At 45.0% G+C, this 24,337-nt stretch overlaps 4 protein-coding genes, 1 long non-coding RNA gene and 1 other non-coding gene across 8 annotated transcripts; 2 read left to right on the top strand and 4 right to left on the bottom strand.

Moving 5' to 3' along the window:
- Positions 1-498: 498 nt before the first annotated feature.
- LOC137593139 (ras-related protein Rab-14-like) lies at positions 499-6,356 on the top strand. Of its 2 annotated transcripts, none has more exons than XM_068311769.1 (8): positions 499-643; positions 1,089-1,147; positions 2,017-2,070; positions 2,252-2,429; positions 2,514-2,580; positions 3,100-3,187; positions 3,353-3,383; positions 3,696-6,356. In XM_068311769.1, the coding sequence occupies exons 2-8, from the start codon at positions 1,096-1,098 to the stop codon at positions 3,871-3,873; spliced, it is 648 nt and encodes a 215-aa protein (XP_068167870.1). In that variant the 5' UTR covers positions 499-643; positions 1,089-1,095; the 3' UTR covers positions 3,874-6,356. The 2 variants fall into 2 exon arrangements, with proteins under 2 accessions (XP_068167870.1, XP_068167871.1); XM_068311770.1 differs by having other exon boundaries at positions 526-619.
- LOC137593140 (uncharacterized) lies at positions 6,055-8,286 on the bottom strand. Its single transcript, XR_011035082.1, has 2 exons — positions 8,200-8,286; positions 6,055-7,921 (listed from the first exon to the last, which is right to left on the bottom strand). It is a non-coding gene; the product is annotated as an uncharacterized lncRNA (long non-coding RNA).
- Positions 7,573-13,225, top strand: LOC137593134 (chromaffin granule amine transporter-like). 2 transcript variants are annotated; one of them, XM_068311760.1, is made up of 18 exons: positions 7,573-7,876; positions 8,233-8,340; positions 8,568-8,692; positions 8,779-8,900; positions 9,012-9,070; positions 9,155-9,238; positions 9,362-9,454; positions 9,546-9,635; positions 9,790-9,833; positions 10,080-10,140; positions 10,225-10,320; positions 10,386-10,464; positions 10,545-10,596; positions 10,730-10,793; positions 10,876-10,995; positions 11,428-11,552; positions 12,275-12,322; positions 12,889-13,225. In XM_068311760.1, the coding sequence occupies exons 2-18, from the start codon at positions 8,244-8,246 to the stop codon at positions 12,895-12,897; spliced, it is 1,368 nt and encodes a 455-aa protein (XP_068167861.1). In that variant the 5' UTR covers positions 7,573-7,876; positions 8,233-8,243; the 3' UTR covers positions 12,898-13,225. The 2 variants fall into 2 exon arrangements, with proteins under 2 accessions (XP_068167861.1, XP_068167862.1); XM_068311761.1 differs by having other exon boundaries at positions 7,603-7,876; positions 8,568-8,707.
- On the bottom strand, positions 11,849-15,290 carry mak16 (MAK16 homolog (S. cerevisiae)). Its single transcript, XM_068311768.1, has 10 exons — positions 14,699-15,290; positions 14,186-14,235; positions 13,928-14,037; positions 13,765-13,829; positions 13,530-13,681; positions 13,083-13,137; positions 12,923-12,997; positions 12,613-12,723; positions 12,479-12,538; positions 11,849-12,199 (listed from the first exon to the last, which is right to left on the bottom strand). The coding sequence occupies exons 1-10, from the start codon at positions 14,711-14,713 to the stop codon at positions 11,975-11,977; spliced, it is 918 nt and encodes a 305-aa protein (XP_068167869.1). The 5' UTR covers positions 14,714-15,290; the 3' UTR covers positions 11,849-11,974.
- On the bottom strand, positions 15,226-15,326 carry LOC137593265 (small nucleolar RNA U13). Its single transcript, XR_011035104.1, has one exon. It is a non-coding gene; the product is annotated as a small nucleolar RNA U13 (small nucleolar RNA).
- A 776-nt stretch (positions 15,327-16,102) lies between these two features.
- On the bottom strand, positions 16,103-23,903 carry spinb (spindlin b). The gene is made up of 7 exons (XM_068311287.1): positions 23,776-23,903; positions 21,486-21,805; positions 21,329-21,377; positions 21,087-21,181; positions 20,226-20,381; positions 19,900-20,133; positions 16,103-19,821 (listed from the first exon to the last, which is right to left on the bottom strand). The coding sequence occupies exons 2-7, from the start codon at positions 21,535-21,537 to the stop codon at positions 19,622-19,624; spliced, it is 786 nt and encodes a 261-aa protein (XP_068167388.1). The 5' UTR covers positions 21,538-21,805; positions 23,776-23,903; the 3' UTR covers positions 16,103-19,621.
- Between the last annotated feature and the right edge of the window lie 434 nt (positions 23,904-24,337).

Raw genomic sequence — 24,337 nt, 5'->3', positions numbered from 1 at the left:
GGTCCAGATACACACAGCTGATGCTGATTGGATGATTAATTGCCAGTCTGCTTCCCTTTCTACTTTGATTGGTCTATTTATGTTTGCTCTTCTTGGCTGTTTAGAACCTCACCAGGAAACTGGACCTACTATTACTGCAACCAGTACTCGTACGACTACTTGTACGACTACTACTAATTTATTAGAATAGAATAGAATAGAGTAGAACTTTATTCCCCCAGGGTGGAAATTCACTTTGTTTCAGGAGCACAATGGAACAGACATTAGACTCCTCAATAATAATAATAAGTTGACCTTGAAGATAAAAAATAACAGAATAGAAAATGTGTAGATGCCAGCATACAAACATCATATGAGCAGAAAGTCTTTAATATAGAACAAACTGATATAGGTACATGTAATATTTTATGAAGATAGTAAGGACATTTGTTGTAGTTCGTGAAGAGTCCTCCTCCACTCCTCCGCTAGGTGGCAGTAAACACGATAACTGTCGCGATTTGACAGCCGTAGAAGAAGAATCAAGGAAGAGGAGGAAGAGGAAGGTTTTCTGACGGCTCACCGGCTGCCCAGCGAACAAAGATAACTACCGGTCTAAGTAGCGGTTTAATCAGGATTTCAGGTTAGAGAGACGCTTGGAGTGAAGGTAACACACACACACATTAACAACACACACTTCCTGTTTGTTATTTAATGACGTCATGTTGATGTGGGCTTTGATCAAATGCCCCCTGCTGTTAGCCTGTTAGCAAGGCGGAGTTGCATCGCTTTATTAGCCGGTTTGCTACACTGGGGAGGACCGGGAGGTTTTCCGGGAGGGGGAAGTCACCTGACTGTGTTCAGGGCGGCTGTGGATCGTGGTTTCCGTGACCCCGCATGACTGTCACGGTGGTTCACGCACTGCTAACGCGGAGCTTCGTGTTAGCTTAGCTTAGACTAGCCGTCCGCTGCCTTTTGTTCGTCCGGACGGGCTGCTTACCGTGGAGGCTGCTCCGCCGAGGTCTGAGTCATGTCAGCCCGGGCGTGGACTCCGCTACTTGTCGGGGTTTCGTGGGATTCAGGCCTCTCTTCCTGCTTTTGTTCCCCCACAGAGAGACGATGACAGCCGCGCCTTACAACTACTCCTACATCTTCAAGTACATCATCATCGGTGAGTGTCGGATCTGAAGGGGTTAAAAGTTTTAAAATCATGATGGTGCCAAATGACGTCACAGTTATCCCTAGGTGACGCCTGTACCTCCATTTACTCTTCGACATAATTCAAATGAGGAAAGGAAGCAAATCTTCACATTTTCACACACTGATGGCATATTTCAATAGTTCTTTGATGAACTGTTGGGTATTTCAATTTCTAGTGTCAACAGCAGGATTTGTAAAGTAATGGAAGATGTTAATCCAGCAATTGCGTATGAATACCTCAAGGGTTTACTTCAGAACAGAACATTTAATCTGCACAGGATCACAGTGAAGCAGCTCAGTAGGTCGCACACAGGTGTGAAAGAGATTTCTAGCCTCCGTACAGTGAAGACTTAACGTGACTTTGGAGACTTGAACCCGATGACAAGCTGCCCGCGTTGGAAGTGTAGACTTCAGACTGCAGGTGGTTTTCCTCGTAGACGGTATCAGTAACAGGCTGCTCTGTTACAAAGCTGATTACTCCAGATAAGCCTTGCTATTGTAAATACTGGTTATACTGGATTCCACTCATTTGCATAAAATCAGCTGGCGGAAACATGATTTCCTCATTACTTTATGTTTAATCTTCTTGTTTATTAAATATTTGATATAGCTGAAAGGAAAAGAATATGTTTAATATAGATAGAATCACCACTCTGCCAGGATTCACTGATTTTTAAGGAACTAACCCAGAAGTCCTTTAATGTGAGAATCAGAACATGGACTTGTGTAACCATGAAGACATCCAGCCAATAATCAAAGTTCATATTTACTGAAGTTTGTTCATGGAGATGCCAAACTGGCTCGGTTCACTAACGTTCTGTATCAATCGTTCACCTCCAGGTGATATGGGAGTAGGGAAGTCATGTCTGCTGCACCAGTTCACCGAGAAGAAATGTGAGTCTCATCTTCACTTCCCAATAATCTGTCTGTCTGTCTCTCTGTCTTTCTCTTTCTCTAATCAAAATTTGGCTTCAAATTATGGATGACAAGGAAAACATACAAGGTTGATTGTGTAAAAATCCTCCTACGACAGTATTGTATGTGTGTGTGTGTGTGTATGTGCGTGTGTGTTCAGTCATGGCGGACTGTCCTCACACCATCGGGGTGGAGTTCGGGACGAGGATCATGGAAGTTCACGGTCAGAAGGTGAAGCTGCAGATCTGGGACACGGCTGGTCAGGAGCGCTTCAGGGCCGTCACCAGGTCCTACTACAGGGGGGCGGCTGGGGCCCTCATGGTCTATGACATCACCAGGTGAAGGCGGGGACAAAGAAGGGGTTTAGAGCTAATATCACACGGTTGGTGAGGAGTCTCATGATTTCCTTTGTGTGTTTTTAGGAGAAGCACCTACAACCACCTGAGCAGCTGGCTGACGGACGCCAGGAATCTGACCAACCCCAACACAGTGAGTGGAAACCAACGGCTCGTTTGGGGAGCTCAGTTTGGTGGTGATGTCATAGCGACGAGGAGCTGCTCTTACCCAATAAAACAACAGGAGGGATGGTGGAGATACAGACAACACAAAAAGATCACCTGGTGGAGATGATTTGAGCTAAATGTGATGATTCACTGCTGGGTGATGCAGGAATGTCGTACAAATAGAACCAGGAGATACGAGTTTAATGACTGAACTCATAAGTTAAACAATATTTAAAATAAATCATTTTAATCTGTTCCAGCCTTGTAGAAAAGCCCCAAACCTGAGAACGAGATCCGGTCTCACTGATGTATCCATCCGCCAACTAGCGTTGGTGCCCTGAAGCACGACTCGGATCTCGATGTTTTGCTGTATTTCATATTTATCTCCACACTGTTATATTTCTCTGGTGCTCGTTGATGACATCATCTGGTCTTTAATCTGATGTTCATTCTGGTCTCTAAGTCGGTCATTGATCATCCGGTGTGATGTCATCAATGTGTTCAGGTGATCATTCTGATCGGAAACAAGGCTGACCTGGAGGCGCAGAGAGACGTGACGTACGAGGAGGCCAAGCAGTTCGCTGAAGAGAACGGTGTGTGTGTGTGTGTGTGTGTGTGTGTGTGTGTGTGTGCGCGTGTGTGCGCGCGTGTGTGTGCGCGTGTGTGAGCATGTGTGTGCGTGTTTGTGCCAAGTCCATAAATGAAACAGAAACAGGACATGACATTGGTTGTGATCTTTATCTCTTATTGTTGATCAGGTTTGCTGTTTCTTGAGGCCAGTGCTAAGACGTAAGTACACACACACACCTATCGACTAGTGTACAGCCGTTCAAACACTCATTGTTTCTGAACGTCTTTCTGTCCTGTTTGGATTTTTTCCAAGACAATAATGAGAAAATTAAAACCCATTTTCACTCATTACATTATTTCTGCAATGGCTGTAACGTGATTGGGTGATGCTATTGATGTGTTAGCGGTTAGCATCAAACAGCAGCGCTACATTCCTGACAGGTGTTTTTAAAGTTAGGTGAGACCAAGTGATGAAGATTAAGAAGTCAAGAATTTAATTTTAGACCGTTGCTGCTGCGTCTTTCTCCTCAGGGGGGAGAATGTGGAAGAAGCCTTCCTGGAAGCAGCAAAGAGGATTTACCAGAACATCCAGGATGGCAGTCTGGACCTGAACGCAGCAGAGTCCGGAGTTCAGCACAAACCATCTGCCCCACAGGGGGGTCGCCTCAATGCCGACAGCCAGCCGGTGAAAGAAGGCTGCAGCTGCTAACCTCAGACCGAAGCTACGCCACCATCGAGCAGAGACATACAGATATGTACACAGAGATCTTCTCTTTACCAGGCACCGAAATGTGTCTTCTATCCAGACTGTGTCAAACAGGACTATGTCACTGTGTAACCGGTCTGTTACCTGACATACAGGTGACATAAGTCTTAGTTCAGTCCCAAAAACACGATTCAATCGTTTTCTTCCTCCTTAAAAAACGTCGACCAGCTTTGGTTCAATCAGGACACCTAAAAAAAAAAAAAACTCATGTTGACAGTGATTCACATCATGTTTCACCTCTGGTTCCCTCCTAGTGCTGGACCAAACCCCCAATTAGGACCATCCGAGACTTAAACTGGACCACTGCCCAAAATACTGTATATCCCTTGGCTAAAACTCTCGTTACCTTTCGCCCACGTTCAGTCACACTCGGTTGAAACAGAAGCTGATCCTGACTGTTCTGAGTCCAGTTTAGACCCAAATCTGAATCAGTCCTGTCGTTTCTAACGCGGAGTGGTGCTGACCCAACTCCAATAGGGACTACCTTTGTTCTGTATGTAAAGAGAGACAAACATAGAAGGTTCAGATTCAGACCAACTTGGATCTTAAATCTTCTTTACACCAAAGTGTTGCCTTTGTTCATAATCCAGACGTTGGTATTGAAAGAGATCCAGAACCTGGATTCTGATGGACCACAACTAAAGCCATCGTCTAACAATTATAGCCAATCTGGACCGAGGTAATGCAAGAAAAGGATAACAAGACAGCCCGTTTTCACCAACACTGGACTAATCCTGGATCTCTTTCCCTCCAAGTCTGGAGTTTAACCAAATTAATTTGAGATTATTACAAATTGGGACTAATTCAGTCTTGAATGGGAAACACTACTAACCAGGGAGTCAAAGACACTAGGCCTCAGTTTGGTCAGTTTGGACTCCTGAGTCCTAAAAAATAAAACACACTCAACCAAAAGTAGTTCTAAATCTGGACGGGCCGATGGGTAAGTGTTCTATTGAAGATGAACAGCCTTATTTAACGTCCAAATCAGCGTCAGCTCCCATCCCGACATGACCAACCCGAGGTAGAGTTCTGAACGCTGAACAACCCTTAGAACGCCGTCAGGCGAGGCAGCGAAGTGTCGTTTAAACTTACCTTCATCCAAAGACTTGGATCACAAACTCAAGCTTCAGAAATTCGTAGCGTTGACTTAAGATGGACAGAACTTCATCGAGGACCAAATTTATCGTGTGATCTGTTCCGATTCCAATCATTAATGCCCGGTACTCTTTGATATGGATCTGCCGTCATACACGTGTCTCAAATGTGTCTCATATCCTACCATTGATTGTGTCTGTAACATTCAAACCATAAAGCCGAACCTGGATGTCTGAACCCCCTTCTGGGATTCCCAACGCTTTACTGATGGTACCGACCGCCGTCTGACTGGCTGTCCTGTTTGTTCTGTTTGTCTTTCATTCTGTTTGAACTGCTGACTTGTTGCGTTCACACTGTGTTGGTAATCTGGATCAGGAGATGCTTTTAACCTCTAGCTGTTGCTGCAGACGGGATACTCTTGAAACCGTGTGCTTGCAGAGGTGATTTTGGTCTGGGGCTGATGTCTCGGTTTTGAGACGACTCACTGTCTCCTCAATGTTTTCTGGAAGTTCTGTACTAGAAGGTGGTTTTTCATCCGTGTCTAATTCTCTGACACACTTAAATCCCAGTTGGAGGGATTTAAGAACCAGATCGTTCATGAAAAACGTCAATTCACACGTTACAGGTTGTCATGGGTCCAATCTGGATTTTCACAGCTCCCCCTAGTGGCTGTTTTGTACGTGGCGCTCTGGGCTCGTCTGTACTGAGAAAAGAAAAATGCCTCATCTTCCATTTTTGTTTGGTTTGGTTTTCTTTTTAAGACCAAAATTATAATCGATTTTTGTGTTGCAATGAAATCGTGGCACAAAACTTGCATTTGATATTTTGTGTGTCTCGTATGTAGATCAGATCCCAACACTACATGACCCAGTTCCCCCCGTCAGTAATCTAAGCATTCCATCGCTAACTACTCATTAAACTGTTTAACTAAACTGACCGTTTTACACTTTTTATAAATTTAAAGCCGTGTGGATTGAATTTGAGGACAGATGTGCACATATGTTGGGTAATATTTCACATGTGAATCAGTTTTTAAAAAAAAATAAATCGATGAATTCAACCTGGTAAGACTCTGTTGTCTGAATTACCAGACTGAATGGAAGTTTAGAATTTTTGTTGATGCTTAAAAACTTCAAAATCAAATGTGATTTTTGGATTTTTTAATAAACAAACCGGATAAATGTTTCTCTTAAATGAGTACATAAGTAAATGACCACAGGCTCTAAATAATACATGTGATCAAAGTACATTTATCCATCAGTATGTTTATCAAATTTATCCATTACTTTCTCCAAAAAGTTCCTTTTTCCATTTTCAGAATGTCAGAAAAACAGTAAATCTATGTTTTCAGGAAGAAAAAAAGGTTGAAATTAATAAATAAAATACTAAGAGTCGGAAACATTCTGAAATCATTAGTCACCCAATAATCACAACATCAAGTATAAATTTTGACTTCATATTGGTTTTTATTTAATTATGAAATTGTAAGTTAATGAATAAAGTTGTTTCTGAGCAAAAATTTGTTTCTATTGATCATTTTGACTTGCTGTGGAAAAGTTTTACATTAGTCGTAAACTGACCGCCCCCTCGTAACATCCATATGGAAATATATTTAAATAAAATGGAAGTTCAAAAAAGGGTGTGTGGTTTTATTCCCAGCTGTCCTCTGATTGGTCAACCCCAGCCTTCAAGTAAAAATCAAACCCATCAGACTCAGAAGTTCCTCGTTCTCCACAGTGTGGGAAGATCTGCCAGAGGGGCTTGTTTGGCTCATTTTTAAAAAACTGACAGATTTGAACCGTGAACCAAACTCGGTTCACTGCTGCGATGTTGTGAGCGCTGCCTTAACCTTCTGTCGTCAAAGGAAATCGAGCCAGAGGAAAATATAACTGATAAATCTCAGAGAGGCTAATCGCGATGCTACGACTGTTGACGCCTTTTAAATTGTGAAATAAATCAGCGTTAAGAAGTTCCTGATTTATTACAAAAAAACTAAAACAGCTGTACTTTGATGTGTTTGTTGTATTTAAATCATTATGGTGATCGGCCACACGGGGGCACTGTAACCAACCATTATGGTGATCGACCACACGGGGGCGCTATAATCAGACTACAACCAACTAATTGTGACAAATGCGTTTTGATCTTCGCCCCTTTGCCTCTGCGCTTTTTGTTCTTTTCTGTTTTGTTAAGTCAGAAACACACTTCTGATGATCCTTTAACTATCTGTAACATCGTTCTTCAGCTGTACCTCTCATCATATGGCCATGGGATTCAGTGATTTGTAAATAAACTATACTGTATATACTCCAAAGCCTCTGTGTCACATCTGTCAACCGTCATCGTCTCTTAACGTTTCTTCTTGAAAACAGGAAGTCCATCCTGTTTACGTCCATCCTGGACCCGTTGGATTCTCAAGTGTCACACAGAGAAGCTTTGTGTCCAGTTCGGTCAGCATGAAAGACCCGGCCTCGGGGTGAGGCGAGACCCTGGCCGGAAAACAGACGGGGGGGGGATTCGGGGATAAATGTCAACCTTTTTTTTTTTTTGTTTCCATACATTTCTATTATCATTTTATTTGTTTTTCATTTCTTTGATCAAATCTCATCTTCATTCCCTCCATCTTCCCAAAAACTATTCTTGAGCATCCTCTCAGGAATCTGGTTCTCTGATGACAACAAATGTTTCTATCAGAGGAGCAGTGGGGAAACTTTCTCCTCCTTCCTTCAGTCCTTCCTCTTTTCCTTGTCTCCTCCTCGTCTTCCATCCTGTCTCTCCGTCTGTCCGTCCTCGGGTCAGAGAGACGATCGTTCCATCAGCAACTCTGAAAAGAAGAGCATCAGCTGTCCAGGTAGGACTCACCTGTCTCCTCTACACACCAGCTGTCTGTCAGATCCTTTTAAAACAACACAATCATTCAGATTCTGAGTTTTTAGTTTGTAAAATTTCAATTTTAAATTCTGAATTTTTTTTTTCTGCTTGTTTAATTTTACTTAAAACAGATCCAGAGTCGTCCAAATCAATCTACTGGATCCAAATTGTCCCTTAATGTCCAGTGGATTGATTTAGACAACTTTGGATAACCATGATCTGGATGGATGAGAACCTACACAGACAAACCTAAACAGATGATGTGACATGAACAACTTTAAATTTATTATTTATTATTTATACCGTTTTGTTGCATCATCACGCGTTGAATTCCAGCGTGTGTCGACATGGCGTGTTCCCGTCGGAGTCGAGCTTCTCCCAGACTCGTCCTGCTCGTGGTGTTTGTCGCTCTGCTGCTCGACAACATGCTCCTGACGATGGTTGGTGAGGACACACACACACACACACACACACACACACACACATTGAAGACACACACAAGCAGGTCCGTCAAGACCAGATGATCAGAAGACGCTCAGAGGTCAAACGTCCACCAAGGCAGCGCAGTTTCTCCATGATGTAGCCGTGTCTCTGCGATCTGGGCCTAAACTACCCAGAATTCCGGAGTCGATTAAACTCATCAATCGATCTGATTGATCTTCCTCCTGCAGATGAGGTGATCCCAGATTTCCTCTTCAGTTGGGAGCAACCGTGTTTCCTCCTGTGGCCCAGTCTCAACAGAAGCGACGCCGAGCCAGGAAACCAGAGCGGTTTGATCCCCGACCTGCAGATAAACGTGACGTCTTACTCCGTAGGTGGAAGATGATGTTTACCTGACAGGTGAGGAAGATGAGCGACTTTATCGTCTGATCTCTCCTGCAGAGCTCCTCCTGTCTCCAGGACAACTTGTTTCTGGACGGAAATGTTCGTGTCGGCTTGTTGCTGGCTTCTAAAGCTCTGTTCCAGCTGCTGGTCGGCCCCGTCGTCGGTCCGCTCACCAACAGGTACCTGCTGACCTGGTTCACAGAACAAACACATCCTTCAAAACGTGATGAAGACGAACGTCCCCTCAGCCGGGATCTGATCGCAGACTGACGATCTGTCTCCGTCTTCAGGATCGGGTATCACATCCCCATGTTTGCTGGGTTCATCATCATGTTTCTGTCGACCATCAGTAAGTCTCACACACACAGTAAGAATGTGTTTTCATCAATAAATGTCTAATGTGTGTGTGTGTGTGTGTGTGTGTGTGTGTCAGTGTTTGCGTTCTCAGGGACCTACGCTCTGCTGTTCTTCGCTCGTTCTCTGCAGGGAATCGGTTCTTCCTTCTCTTCAGTTGCAGGTCGACATAAAACATTCAGGAAGTATTCATGAAAGAGTTTTATGTCTTTTCTGTCATCGTTGAATGTTCAATACCACAGAAGAAGAAGGTGAACGCTAGTTATGTGCGTCTGTGTGTGTGCAGGTTTGGGTATGTTGGCCAGTGTGTACACTGATGATGAGGAGAGAGGCATCGCCATGGGGATCGCACTAGGAGGACTGGCTATGGGAGTCCTGAGTGAGACCCACAGACATACACATGTATGATGCAGCAGCGGTAGAACATAAAACAGAACATGTATGTTATTTGTTTTAATGGTACGTCCCAGTTGGAGCGCCGTTCGGCAGTGTGATGTATCAGTTTGTGGGGAAGAGCGCCCCCTTCCTGATTCTGGCCTTCCTGGCTGTGTTTGATGGAGGTAACTTCAAAATCATTCCGTTTTACGAACATCCATCTTTTCTTCCTTCTTCTGATTCCTTCAAGCGGTTTTAGTCTGAATGCGTTCAGAAATGATGAGGAGGTTGAACCTGTGACCACCTGGATTGATGCTGTTGTGTGTTTGTGTGTTGCAGCGTTACAGCTATGCATCTTGCAGCCTTCAAAGATCTCTCCTGGGGTGAGTCCACTTCAGAACCACAACTAGTCTGGTTTGGTCAGGTCCAGTCTGTCTGTTCAGGTCTGGTTGGTCTCATCCAATCTGGTCTACTCTGGTCTAATCATGTCTTGTCTAGTCTGGTCTGTTGTGATCACATCTGGCCTGGTTGCTCTGATCCTATTCGTTCCTGTCTGATCCAGTCTGGTTGGATCCAGTTTGTTCTAGACCACTATGACCAGCTTCAGGTTTTGTAATTGTGTGTTTCAGAGTGTAGAGGGGACTCCGTTACTGGCGCTGTTAAAAGATCCGTACATCCTCATCAGTGCAGGTAAGAAGAGTCAAACTCACCTGTGTGACCGTCTGAAGGAGACGAGGTCAGAGAGATGAAAACTTTTCATTTTTCTTTCTGCAGGTTCTCTGTGTTTCTCTCACATGGCTGTAACCATCTTGAAGCTGAATCTGGGATTCTGGATGATCGATACCATGGACTCCCCTTACTGGCATCTTGGTACACTCTTTCCTTCCTTCCTCCCTCCCTCCTCTTCCTCTCTAACAGGTGTATGTTGATTACAGGTGTGGCCTTCCTCCCTGCCAGTGTCTCATACCTGATAGGAACAAACCTGTTTGGTGTTCTGGCCAATAAGATGGGAAGGTCAGTTTATGTGTGTGTTTGTTCACTTCATAGGAGCTGATTGATTGATCAATCGATTGATTGATATTTCTTTCTGTCAGGTGGCTCTGCTCCATGTTAGGGATGTTTATTGTTGGCATCAGTCTGCTGTGTGTAAGTACATCATCCCTCAATCCAAACAAAACTCTACCGATCCTTCAGATCATCCCTCCATACTGATCGGTGTTGTGGTTACAGGAAGTGATGTAAAACAACCAGTTTAAAGGTGTGTGTTTGTGTGTGTCAGGTTCCCTTCGCCACCAGTATCTATGGTCTCATTGGACCAAACGGAGGTCTTGGCTTTGCTATAGGTGACTATCAGCCTGTAGAATGAACGTCGTAGCGGTTTGTGCTGCTCTGAGCCTTGATAACACGCGTGTGGTTTCCCTTCAGGTATGGTCGACTCCTCCATGATGGCCATCATGGGTTATCTGGTCGACATCCGTCACGCCTCCGTCTACGGCAGTGTCTACGCCATCGCTGACGTCGCACTGTGTATGGGGTTCGCTATAGGTAACACACACACACGTTGTAGGTTCAACCTCCTGCTGAGGACCTCAACTGTCAGAACCTGTAGGTGGTTCTGGTCCAGAACCTTCAGCATCCTCAGAAGCTGCTGATGGAAGTCAAGAATCTGATTGGATGAAGTTAAACGTGACCCATTAGTTTGCTGTCTTCCATCAGCTCCAAGTTCAAATGGAGCTGATTGGCTTGAGGTCATGTGGCTCCTCCTTTAACAGGAAGTGTACGTCTGTTAGCACAGCACAGATTTTAATTTTTTCAGGTCAGGAGAGACACTTTTAGACGGTGTTCCAGCTTCATGTCATCTACTTGTAAATAACCCTGAAATTAACACCTATAAAGCAACCAGTTTAAACATCTTGATTTTACTGTTAATCGTCACACTGAGGGGCTTAGAACCAATGAAAGTGTCTTGTGTTCCAGGACCGGCAGCAGGGGGCGCTCTGGTCCAGTTGGTGGGTTTTCCTCGTCTCATGACGATCGTCGGCGTGATCAACATTTTGTACGCTCCACTCTTCCTGTTTCCAAAAGTTGGTGTCAAGGAGAAGGTAAATATGACCCCTGAACCATCGGTTACCAGTCAGACTATCAGTTCACATCCCAAACAGGAAACAATCAGGTTTACAGTTGATTTATTCACAGGATCTGATCCCAGGTCAGATTTTCCCAACATATAAAACATCTTTTCTGTACTGGTTCAGCACAATAATGACCCCAGACCGTAAAGGAACAGTTGAGCTCTGAATTTGAATTCAATCAGCACACCTCCATGCTGACGAGGTTAAATGTAAATAACATGTTTACAGACTTGTTTACTGCGTACAAACTTCATAGAGTCACTTCATTCCGTTCGGCTCCGGTTGTTTAATTAAGAAGCTCCAGAAATAAAATGGTTTGATGTCCTCAGCACAGAGTCTGCTGACCTCACGGGCAGCTCGCCGTTTGATTGGCCGCAGTCAGTGTGACATCACTACGTGGTCCTGCTCTTGGAGGCGGGCTCTGTCTCCTGCTCGTACTCGATCTCCACGTACGCTCTCTTCTTCCTCACCACTGAGCCGTTAGCTGGAGATTTGCCTTTAGACCTGGAGGCTTTCACCTCTGTCTCTACCTCCATCTCCTCTTCCTCTGCACTGGATGACTCTGCTTCCTCATCCTGATCCTCTTCGTCGCTGCTTGTCTTCAGTTTGTTCATTTCCTGAAAGAAGAAACCAAACGACTGTAAACGTCTCATCTGAAGTTTGCCTTTTCTAACATTTCTTTGTTTCTGCAGCCAAACAGAAACAAGATGGTTTCAGAGGAACCTGAAGACGACAGACAGGTCAGTTAGTTTTCATTTTAAAACTCAACAAAATGCCCTGAAGTATTCTTAGCCGTTCTTGACCCCCAATAAATGGCGTCACCTTAAGATCCCACGACAGTTGATAATTTACAGCTGTTAGTTTAGCTTTGAATTTGAATCCATGTAAAGTTTCACCTCGAAGTCGCTCAGGTCGCTCTCGTCCACTTCCGCCACAAACTCTCTCTGGCCGACGTCCTGCAGACAGACGGGAAACGTGTTCAGACTCCAAAAACACTCAAACCTTTAACGCCCATCTGAGTGTCCATCACCTCCTCGTCCTCCTCCTCTTCTTCCTCCTCCTCTTCCGACTCGCTCTCTTCGTCCTGTTGCTCCAGAGCTCTGTCGAACGCGTGCACCGGGAAGTTGTAGATGTCTCCGTACTGGAACGACATAAAAGGCGGCTAAATGCTAATGCTAGCTCCCGCATGACGTCATTCTGTCTCCGCCGCTGATTCTGCTGCACAGCTTTCTCCTGAACTTGTTCTACTGTCGTGTTTCACTTTAATGCCCGTCTAAAGATTTCTTTCTTATTGCTGTATCCACAGTGCAGCTGATTGGATGCTGGGTGTGACATCATACCGTTCCCTGCTTGAGCCTCTCCAGCAGCTCCTTCTCGATAGCGTTGTCCAGCTGAGCGGCGATCAATGCCTTCTCCTACAAACACAAGGGGAAACGTGAACAAACCTTTACGACTTTAAACGTGTCAGAGTTCAGCGTCGTGTCGACAGCGGCCGCTCACCTCTTTCCGCTTCTCCCGCTTCTCCACCTTCCTGCTGAGAGGAACCAACTTCCTCCTGAAAGACAAACAGCGACACGTCAAACCACGAACTCCTGCTTTAACAATGGTGTTACTATCAGAAGATCAATAAAGATTTATACAATGCTGTTCTTTTTTTTTGACAAATACACAACTATCAAAATTAAGGTTGGCCTGGTCAACTAACTTCAGTACAGATGTGAGTGTAGCTTAAAGGGTGAATTAAAATGATTGTAGTAACCTTGTCTACCTGAACAGGTTTGGAAGGAGGCGGAGGGGATGTAAGAAAAGATAAAGTTCCGTTTGTCTCTCAACACCATCCTCTTTTCACCTCTATGATCCCAAAGGCCGAACTCTACGCTGAATCTGATAGGTTTGCTTGATGTAGCTACTTCCTGCACTGAGCTGCGGCCCCTAAAGGGTACTTACTGTCTCTTGAGGACCAGTTTGCGCATACGGATCAGGTACTGGGTGATCTTGGTGAAGCGCTGTTTGCATTTGTGTCTGATGAATCGAGGCCAGTAGATCAGGTTCTCGTCGATCTGTTCCAGAGCCTTCTCGTAGTTTTTACTGAGCTTCACCTGAAAGAACAGAAAAATCTTTTACTTCAAAGTTATACAAAAACTCTCAGGACTTGTGAGGGATAAAGAAGCTCTTTGCTTACCTTCTCCCACATCTTGGCAGGAAAAGCTGCTCTCTCGATCACCTTCATGTAGAGGAAACACTGACCTACGACAGACAAACGGCTTCAGCTGATGAACGTATTGATAACGAAGAGATCGTCGTCCTTCCTCCAGGTGGATGGAGGTGGAGGCGCCCATCGTTACCTTTCTCCTCCCTGATGGTGGCGTACTGACTGTTGGCCAGCGGACACGACGAGCGGTTACACAACCCGGTGACGTTGAATTCATTACGACAGAAGTTTTGACTCTTTGTCCTGGAAACAAAGATGAAAACTTTAGTTTGAGGGACAAACTTCAAGAAAGTGTTACGAATAATTATTCAGGGTGAAGCTACGTGGATTTACGGAGCCTGTGGATTTAAGAAGATTTGGATCAAACTGTTTCGAGCAGAGAAAAACTCACTTGACTTTGAAGGAACAGAACTGTTTGTTCCCAATAATGTCCCAGATCACCTGCAGAAAGTAGTTTAATCACACAGGTAAGTAAATCATTCACACAACATACGGATTTAAATGTAGGTCTTATTGTAGAAGATATTTGCAAACAACTAATTCTCGTAATTGAGCTCTATCATAGTATATGTCTTAATTATTTTACTGGTATTTGGTTTGAGGGAAACTGAGAACGTTTCTATACAAGAAGGTCTTAAACCCTAAAGCTACTAATCTTTTATCAGACTCAGAAACACGATGACGCACAGACCTCTAACTCTTCAAAGCGTTTTTTTTACGTCAAGGTTTCTAAAATATCGTTCAAACCTCATTCCCGGCTATCGATGATAATTATTGTTTGATTATCGAGGTTGTTTTTGAACAGATAAAACCCAAGTCATCTAATTTTAAACGCGAGCCGGCAAGCTAACACCTAGCATAAAAACAGCAAACATTAGCATCAACAAGCCTTCATCACACTCACGTCGTCGTGCTGCATTTTTCGTGCGTCGCGGAGCTGCTCTCAATTTATCCACAAACTCTCCTGTATGTTCCAACAACGAGGAAAAACGTAACAACTTGACGTGAACGTATGAATAAGGTTTAGTAAGTTGGAACCACATGGACGTTCAGACAGCAGCCATCTTTATTTGCGTGGTGGTTCTTCTTCTTCTTCTTTATGACGGATTGAATTTGAACTTTTAAGGAAATGGCGCCACCTGGCGTCCTGTGGTAAGTACGACAGGACCCAACTCACAACGTATCGCGATACTTGAGACAAACTCATCTACTGTATTAATACTTAGACATTTTATATATTTTTCATAGATTTATTTAGTAAAGTAACGTTCAGCGTGTTACGTCTTTGTTTCTAGAGTGCGCGTTTCGTTTGAACTTTAGAGTAATTATTTAAATATCATTAAACCGATCGTCTTACTGTCGGATTGATGAAAGTTTCAGGTCAATTCAATTGATCATTATTTTACATCACATTACAGTATATCAGTTCAGGATCAGAAGTGCTGAGGCGCATAGCGTAACAAGGTGAGGGCTGCACCTTTCACGAACAGGTCGTGAACACACCAATCATCATGCTCATGAACTGGAAAGATCATGATTCCAAAATGGCGCTGAACGTATATATGGAGACTGGGTGGGTTTTTCTGTGACGGTCCAAAGTTTTAACCCAACGTTGCTCACGTTAATATCCAAAATGTACAATTGATCCCCATCCTTTAACCGGCTTGTTCGTTTTTCCTCAGAATTAACGCAACGGGAACAGGAATGCGGATTCCACACGGAGAGGTGCATCATGGGAGCGATCACTTGGAAATTGATGAAGCACCAGCGACGCCTGGTGGCCTGGAGGTAAACAACTCCTGTCACGTTCACCAACGTTAACCACGTTAAACTAACTACGTTAACTCTTTGACGTAGAGGTTAAGTACTTTAACATAGGGGTTAACGTAGATTCTCTCTAACATAACGGAGAGAAATTACAGTCATGCTAATTTTACAATAATGTAAAGATTAAATTAATTCTTCTTGTTACATTACATGTTCATACATCACAAATATAAAATATCTTTATATATCTACTTTCATAACTGTAGACGCCACACATAAGAGGATTTTGAATGGACACTAGTTTCTAAGTTTGTTCTTTAATCACTGATCACGTTCTACCGTGTCTCGATCAGTGTTAGGGAATAGCACTTTAGTATTTAGGGTAGAAATGATATTTAAATGACGTTGAAAGGATATCATAAATTGAAATGTACTAAATACGAACAATTCAGTTTACAAACAACCTCTAGGGTCCAGTCGAGTTTGTAGGTTAAGGACCACGTGTAAATTCACCTTGAAGAGGAAAGAAATGACTCGTAAGTGAAAAAACAGAAACATGGTTTATTTTAGTAAATATTGTGAGCTTTTCACTGCTGTACAACACTGGCATCTGTAGTTGGCACTCTTTAAAGGGACAATCCACCCAAAGAAACAGAATTCACACCCGTCATCACCTATGCATCACATGTTTTTTTTTAAAACATAACAACTGTTGTCAGTTCTGTTTGTCGGGGGATATTCTAATTTTTTTTTATTTAATATTTTTGCTGATTAACCCTAAAAACAGCCGCCTCTGGGACACCGTACAAAATAAAACCAGTGAACAAAAAGAAACAATAAGAAAGGCACCCAAAGCCACAACGGACAGCAGTCAGCCGAACAACTGAAAACGACACAGACATGCAACGCACATCGATTTACACGGAGCTATATAGGCATGCAAAAACAACACAGCTCTGAACATGGGCTGATTGACAGCGCTCACACACACACACATTCACGCTCACACACACACCAGATCAATGCTTTTCTAGAATACAAACATCGGCTCCTGAACAGATTCGTCCACATCCTCCACCCGGACCAGTTTTTCTTCACCCCACCAGCCCGGAGTCTGACTGCCATCAAACATCCTGTAGTTCATCAAGCCACGTGCATTGTGGGTAGCTGAGCTAAAACAGTGGATGCCGACTTTTCGGCTTCAACAGAGGAGATGAACGGGATTTAACTGAGATTATTTTACACTAAAGAACCAAGTTACGGAACTCCTGGGTGTCAAATCTCATTTTGTTAATCACAAACACGTTCTGAGTTCACAAAGCAACAGCAGTGGGTTCTGTGGAGAACGTGGCGTGATTTGAGATCATGGCTCAATAAGGAAAATGCATCCTGTAGAATCACATGGATTAGAGTTCAGCCAGTCTGTCCCAAAATGCCTTCTGGACTGAGAGCGTGGGTTCTGAAATCCAGGCTCTACTATGTTCTGGAGTTTAGAATCTGTGGCTGCAGATGAAAAAATAAAAGACAACAGGAATGTTCGAGAAATATCCAAATCATACACATCAAGACAAAAGCACTGAGGTTCCAAACAGAACCTGTTGGTGTGCATCAGAAGGGAAACAAATGTTTTCATCTTTCAGTAAATTTTGAGAAGATTCCATCCAGAAAAACGGGTTCTGGAGCAGGAATAAAGGTTCCTGAACATTTGATTCTGGAAGCAAAAGATGTTTTCTATGATCAGAACAACCTGAAGTCATCATCCAAACAAAATATCATCCTCTAGTTTACAAGGAGACGGGACGAGTTCCACTAAATCTGCAACAGATTCTAGAACAACTGATTCCAGAACAATTGATGCTAGAACTGCCTTTGGTAGAATAAATTCCAGAACAACTGATTCTAGAACAACTGATTTCAGAACAACTGATTCCAGAATAACCGATTCCAGAACTATCGGTTCTGGAGTATGAGATTTCCTGATTCACCGCCTGAGAAGTAATCCCTAACAGGAAACGTTCAACAAACAGAACATGTGGGTTCCACGATGTCCTGAAAACAGGTGTTCTCACCAAGAAAACATTTTCCTCAGTAGAATGTTTTTGCATAAACACGACTCACCCATTCTGGAGTGGGACGTTCCAGAACTTCAAAGGTTCTACAGCAGGAATGGATGTGCTCAGATGCCAAATTCTAGAATCTGAACTTGTGATTACAACATCCGATGAATTGGATTCTGGAACAGAACCTAAAACAACCGGTTCTAAATAACGTTATTAAATAACGTTGAACATAACAGAACAATGTTCAGCCTGAGACTGAGAATGAAGCAGATACGATGGAACCCACCCAAACATGGACTCCAAAGCAGGAATGTTCTGGATTCAAACCAGATGCGGTTTGGAAACGTTTCATTTCAGATCTTCCATTCAGGCACATGAGATGTGGATCAGGCAACATGGCTGTTTATGCTAATGCTAACATCACTGGAGTGGGAGGAGCTACAGTACATCAGCGATGAACACAGGATTGTGGGAGGTGAAACAAATGACAGAATCTTCCGGCGACCCCCCCCCCGACTGAACTCCAGGATCCCTCAGGATCACCTCCACATCTGTCTGCACGCGCACAGAAACAATAATCCGACGCCTGGAGCTGCAGCTGGCGACACGACGGCGAAATACGAACAGATCATCTAGAAAGAAAACATCTGTATGCGCCAGAGATCAACAAATAAAAATATATACAACAAAATGAGCAGAAGAGGAGACAGAATCTTATAAAAACACAGACGGACCCGGCGGGGATGAGCGGTCCGGGGCGAACCACGCCCGTCACACGGGTTCAGGAGTGACTGATTGTTTTCAGACTGATCAATATGACACCAGCAGAGGGATGAATCAGATATTTTGGGAACTTTCTATCGTCTGATGGGACACTTAATCTAAAGGTCAGACTTATGTAACTTTATATATAATGTCATGACAGGTTATAACACACTAACATAGCAGTAATAAGTGTAATTCATGTCCCCACGACGACTCCTCCTGTACACAAACGTGTTCTTATCTGCTAACAACATCTTAAGGTTAAATAAAGCGCTTACAGTCGTACCCTAAACACACCTGGACGATCAAAGTGACGATGGTTTGATGGATTTGAACCAGCCAAGAGAATTTCCCAAAATACCGTCGCCTCTCTTCCCTTTTCATCCTCCTGCATCTCGTCGCTCTGAACGACTTTTTGAAAACCTTTTTGGCACAAATATGTTGAACCGAGAGGGGAAAAAAAGATCAAACCGCTCAAAGGGTGTTGGATTAGTCACAGAAAGCGAGGAACGTCACGCCGACATTAAACTAGCTTGTTAGCCTCATTAGCATCCATGGCGTTGCCTGTGACTAGCAGTTAGCGTGCGATGCTATCAGGGCGTTCTTGACCATGTGATGTCAAGGCTCTTCCTGTTCCTGCGTCCTCATCAGGCTGTGATTGGATGAACAGCTTCCGTAGATGCGTCTGAAGGAGCTGGTTGAGCCGTCGCCTGAGGGGGTCCCAATGTCCCCCAGTTCCCGTCCCTTCATTAACCCAGGCAGAGTCAAACCTGTCCCCCCCCTCCTCCTCCAGCCGCAGAGGTCTCTACTGGTCTGACTGGGTTTCAGGGTGGGGTGGAGGAGGCCCCCACGATACCGCCCATCGTCCTCCAGCTGGTTATTCCAACACGTCTGGATCTGTGGTCTTCTTTTGAGCTGGTTTTACGTTTCCGATGGCGTCAGATGACAGAGAGTCTGAAGAAACGTGGACGACAGCGAGGAGCGATCGGACTCACCGAGTCTTCTGAAGACTCGCGGCTGCTTTGGGGGTTTTTTCGCTGAACGGGTTGAACTTGAAATGTCTTCTTGTTTTAAGGCCTTTTATGAAAGAAAGTATGAACATCATCGGTCTCAGGCGTCTCCATTGATCACGGTGAGTCTCAGGATGTGGTTTTGGATTCTGGTGGGGTTTTCGTTGGGGCTAGGCAGGTCTCGGTTAGTCTTTGTGGGGGGGTCCTGGACCAGATTTTCCGGCCTTAGGAGGTCTTGACCAAGTCGTAGACGTAGATGTGGAAGTCATCGTCGAACTTGATGAAGTAGACGGACGGTTTGGCCTCCACCTGGTGGATGACCATGCCTGATCGCTTCCCGCCGTCCTCTTTGGCGTACTCCACCTGTTTGCCCACCAGACTGTCCACCACCTCGCCGGGTTCCCGTTCTGCCGCCGCACTGTCGTCTACAGAAAGAGATCCGATCAGACTCAACCTGAACCGACCCGGTCCCGTGGAACTGGTCCGGGTGCGCTGCTACTCACTGGAGTCAGGCATGATGCGCAGGTCTCCCTCCTTGTAGTCGTCTAGCAGCTGGTACATGTAGAGGACCGGGTCCTTCTCGTAGGTGATGTAGAACCAGGAGGTCATGATGGGGGCTCGAGCCAACACCATCCCCCTCCACTCCTCCTTCGGCCCATCCTCCGTCTCAAACATGTGCTCCACCGCTTTCCCGATCATCGTATCCGCCAGCAGCGAGTCGCTCACGCGGGCCGGAGCTGCACCAATCACAAACAGGCAGACGGTTTAGTGACATCATCAGTTTAGGTCATCAGGCGACTAAATTGTGCCGTCGTCGTCTCTTCCTCACCCACTCGGTCGGGCAGGACCTCCAGCCCCACCACGCGCTCATCGCCGTACAGCTCCAGGCCGTAGATGCAGTCGAAGCCATCGTATTTGATCAGGTAGAGGGAGGGGTTGACGGGGACCTGGTCCAGGACCGTCCCCTTCCACTGGGACGACTTACCTGGGGGGAAGATCACACACGTTTATTAGCTCAACCTTTATTAGTGGATGGCGTCTCTTGGACCGTAAAGTTTCTTTTAAATATTTAGCCAGAGGGGCGACAGTCTGGTGGGGCTCCCCTATTAATGTCCAACTCCTACAGCAGTGTGGGTGTGAACTGATCCCCTGCAGGGGGCAGTAGAGCTGTGTCTGGATGAGCAATTGACATTTATGACATGTTTATTGCTTCAGTGCCACTAGATCTGCTGCAACATGGACGCTGAACAGGGTTGTATATTGGTAAATAAATTGTTTTGCCATCAGAAACCCTTTCTCTGTGATGTTTTTGTTGTTTTATACAAGTAACAAACTGTTCAGATGTTTGAGGTGTCACCAAAGCTAAAAATGTTAGTGTCAAAGTTCAACGTTTCTTTACACAAAAAGCTGGTTTTCTCCGTTGTTTGGTCAAACCACAACCCCCATGTTCTACCGCTGATTACTAAAGGATCCAAAGGGCTACAAACAAACTTTTTTTCTTGATGACAGAAGAGAATCTAAACTTTCTTTTGATGGTTTCACTGTGTTGATAGTCATAGAACTCAATATTCTGTGGGCCTTGAAACATCAGTCAAACGCTCCAAAATGCCGGCTGAAAACACAAGACAGGTGGATTCCTGTGGTGTTGGGGTCCGGTCAGAAACCACATCCATCTTTTCATCCGACTCACTGCCTTCTTTCCAGATGTGCTGGATCCTGCAGCCCACGATGTTCCTCCTGGGCTGAGCCAGATTCTTACTGGGTCCAACACTGGTCCTCTGCTTCCTGCAGGAGAAACAGCGACAAGTTGAAGATGACGACGAAACAGAGCAGAGGAAGACAGCCGTGAAGGGGAAACGGGAAAGACGACGGGAGGAAGTGATGTCAGCTGAGAAGGGATTGGTTTGGTCAGCCGACATTCGTCCGACTTACTTGTGGGAATTCTTCTTCTTCATCATGTTTGCAGACACGCCTGAATGTCCTGAAACACATTCAGGATCTGTTACTGATTGGTGGTGCGTTCAAGGACGCTCTGATATCTGAAGCCCGTGAGTCAGCAACAAAACGCAAACCGAGGCCGTGGGCTCACCTCCGTCCGCTCGGGGCCGCGGGGCCGCTGGGCTCTTGAATGGGGTCTTCATTCATCCACCTGTACGGGGGCAGCCAGCCGGGCCGCCGGTCCAGGCTAAACGCTGGGTGGGGGTTGGACGATGGAGGTGGAGCCAATGGGGGGATGGAGGGAGAGGGTGGGAGGGGGAGGAGGAGGAGGGTAGGGAAAGGAGGGAGGAGGTGGTGGGTGAGAAGGAGCACCAGGAATTAGGCCAAGCCCCGGGCAGGATGCATACGGGCCGGGGGCTGGAGGCTGAGGCTGCGTCCGCCGGTGGACTGGATGAGGAAACGATGTTCAGCCTGAGGAGGAAGAGAAAAGACAAGCGGGACGATGAAGAGGAAGAACGCAGATTTTTGAATTCTACGGAAAATTAATGGTTTGGTTTGTAAAACATCGGAAAACAGAGAACGTGTTGATTTAACGTCAAAGACTCTCGTGACTCGACCAAAGGAGGAGGGGGAGTCAAAGGGGGGGGGGGGCTCAGGGATCTTACACCAGGATGATTTTCTGAGTCTCCTCCAGGAAACTTTTCAGGAAATGTTTCAGAACATTTTCGGTCTGCTTTTTGTAGTCGTGGCTCCGGAGCTACTCTGACTACTCTAGAACCGCTAACCTGGTCCTGGGTCACAGGGTCAGCCAACACAACTTTAAAAATCTTCCAGTTATAAAATCTCACACACACTCTTCCCAGTTTTTGTATCCCTGACGTGACGTTTTGTCTCTCACGTCGTCGTTTCGACTCAGACGTATTTCTAATCAATAATTTCAACGACGACCCAGAACCTCTGTTCTTTATTTCAGGTCGTCACGAGGAGCGAAATGAAGCATGTGAGTAATGACTCCAGCTGTAACATCCAAGTCCCCAGATAACCAGAAACACAAGGTCACACACACACACACACACACACACACACACACACACACACACACACACACACACACACACACAGCTGGGAAACTGCAGATGATAGGAAAAGGACGATTCCTCCGCCAAAACAGACCCGATGCTCCCGATGTTTCGCTGCGATCGAATCAACCACAGAGGAGCTGCACGAAGACGACACAAAGAGGCCCGAGGACACAAAGACAACAAACATTTAAACAGTTGTTTACTTGTATAAAACAAATAGACCAGAACCAGAGAGTCCGGTTTAGACGGTCACAGGAACATCAGAATCGAGGCCCAAATAAACACTTTGATGACAAAAAAACCCGTCTGAAACCGTGAGAGTCCAGGTCACACGACTCGCAGTCGTCAGGGCCCAAACACACGTGTGTCATCTACCCCATCATCAAAGAGCATCATGGGTAATTTATTATTGCACTTCAAAGGACAATATCTGAAACTGTGTGAGGGACCACTGGTAATGCTAACAGGTTACTGGTTCAAACATCAACCATGAAATCCCACTGGAGATTCTCTAGAGATTGAAAGTAAAAGTTTGACAAATTTTTCAATCTAAACACTAATTGTCAACTGGTGTTTTTTTTTGTTTTTTTGGCAGTTTTTGGGGAAACAGATAACTCCTGCAAAGAAGAATCAAAGGGAACTCCGTCCTCCCTGATTTAATCATGTGAACCGCCAAGATCATCACAACCAAGCTGAGTCAAATCAGATTCAACGGATCGGATCTCAGCGTTCACACGGCCAGCAACACATCTGATTTGTGTCACGTCAAGGACCGATTCATTTACTGCACCGGTGTGACGTCATCACAAGAGCGCCGCCCAACCTCACCTGTGTTTACCTGCAAAACCTACCAGCTCAGATTCTGCACGTCTCCCTCCTATCATTACACCTCCTGTGGGGACAGAGGTGATCCTCCTCCTCCTCCACGGGTGTCACTGAGTGAATTAAAGTATTCAGGTCACATTACAACAGCAGGGAGTCGGTCAGGATTCCCAAAAGGCGCCGCTTTGCTGGTTGTTTTGGGTTGATGATGATGATGAAGGCGGCCAAGCCAGAGGTCACAGTTTACCCTCCTAATTAACAAACTGCTGGCACACAAACCCGCCCTGTTGGTTACACACACCACGATATTCAAATGTTACACACATGACCGGTCAGCCTCCGAGGCCATAGCCATATTGCGCCAGTATTTACAAAACCCGCATCGGCGCAGGAAAAAAAAAAAAAAAGGCGCAAATGAACAAAGGGAGAAGGGAAGAAAACACGCGCTATGCTAGCTCATATGCGGTAATCCGTTAAAGCGGACGAACAGCCGGTTAGCGGCTCGGTCCGCGGCGCCGTGAGGCCGCAGTTTCTTACCGATGCAGAAAATCAGTGTCGCCGCATAATCCCGATCAACCTCCGTTGTTCCAAATTGATCCGCTCTCCCACCGTTTTGGCTTTCCGCTGCATCAAGCTAGCGGCGCTGCGGCGGACGGAAGACGAAAGTGAAGCGCTATGACCTTCAAAATAAAAGCAGGCAAGGACGCGACTGCGTGTCTGGAAAACGGAAGATACCAAACTGCAAATACCTTCCTATGTTTTTGTTTATGTATGCCTATGCATGTGTATTATAGTTATCACGTTTTATAATGTGGCTTAGTTAGAATTAGTCTCTGTGAATACGAATGATTACATCTGAAATGTATTGTTTTTGATCGTTCTCTTCTATTTCTAGAGACTGAATTGCTGAATTGGATTGCTTTAATGTCCTTTTATAATTTTGACGGTTTGATTCTCACAACTTTTATTTGTGATCACATTGTTATATAATTTAAGCATGAATTTGTATATCATAAAATATCAAATATACTTTATTTGATAGAATACACACATTTCACACACATTTTCTGAGGCGTCTCTATGTTCAGCTTCTACTAAG

This window comes from Antennarius striatus, chromosome 3 (assembly GCF_040054535.1).
Source record: "Antennarius striatus isolate MH-2024 chromosome 3, ASM4005453v1, whole genome shotgun sequence".
Taxonomy (NCBI): domain Eukaryota; kingdom Metazoa; phylum Chordata; class Actinopteri; order Lophiiformes; family Antennariidae; genus Antennarius; species Antennarius striatus.
Note: the sequence above shows the minus strand (reverse complement) of the source record. Positions and strands in the feature narration are given on the sequence as shown.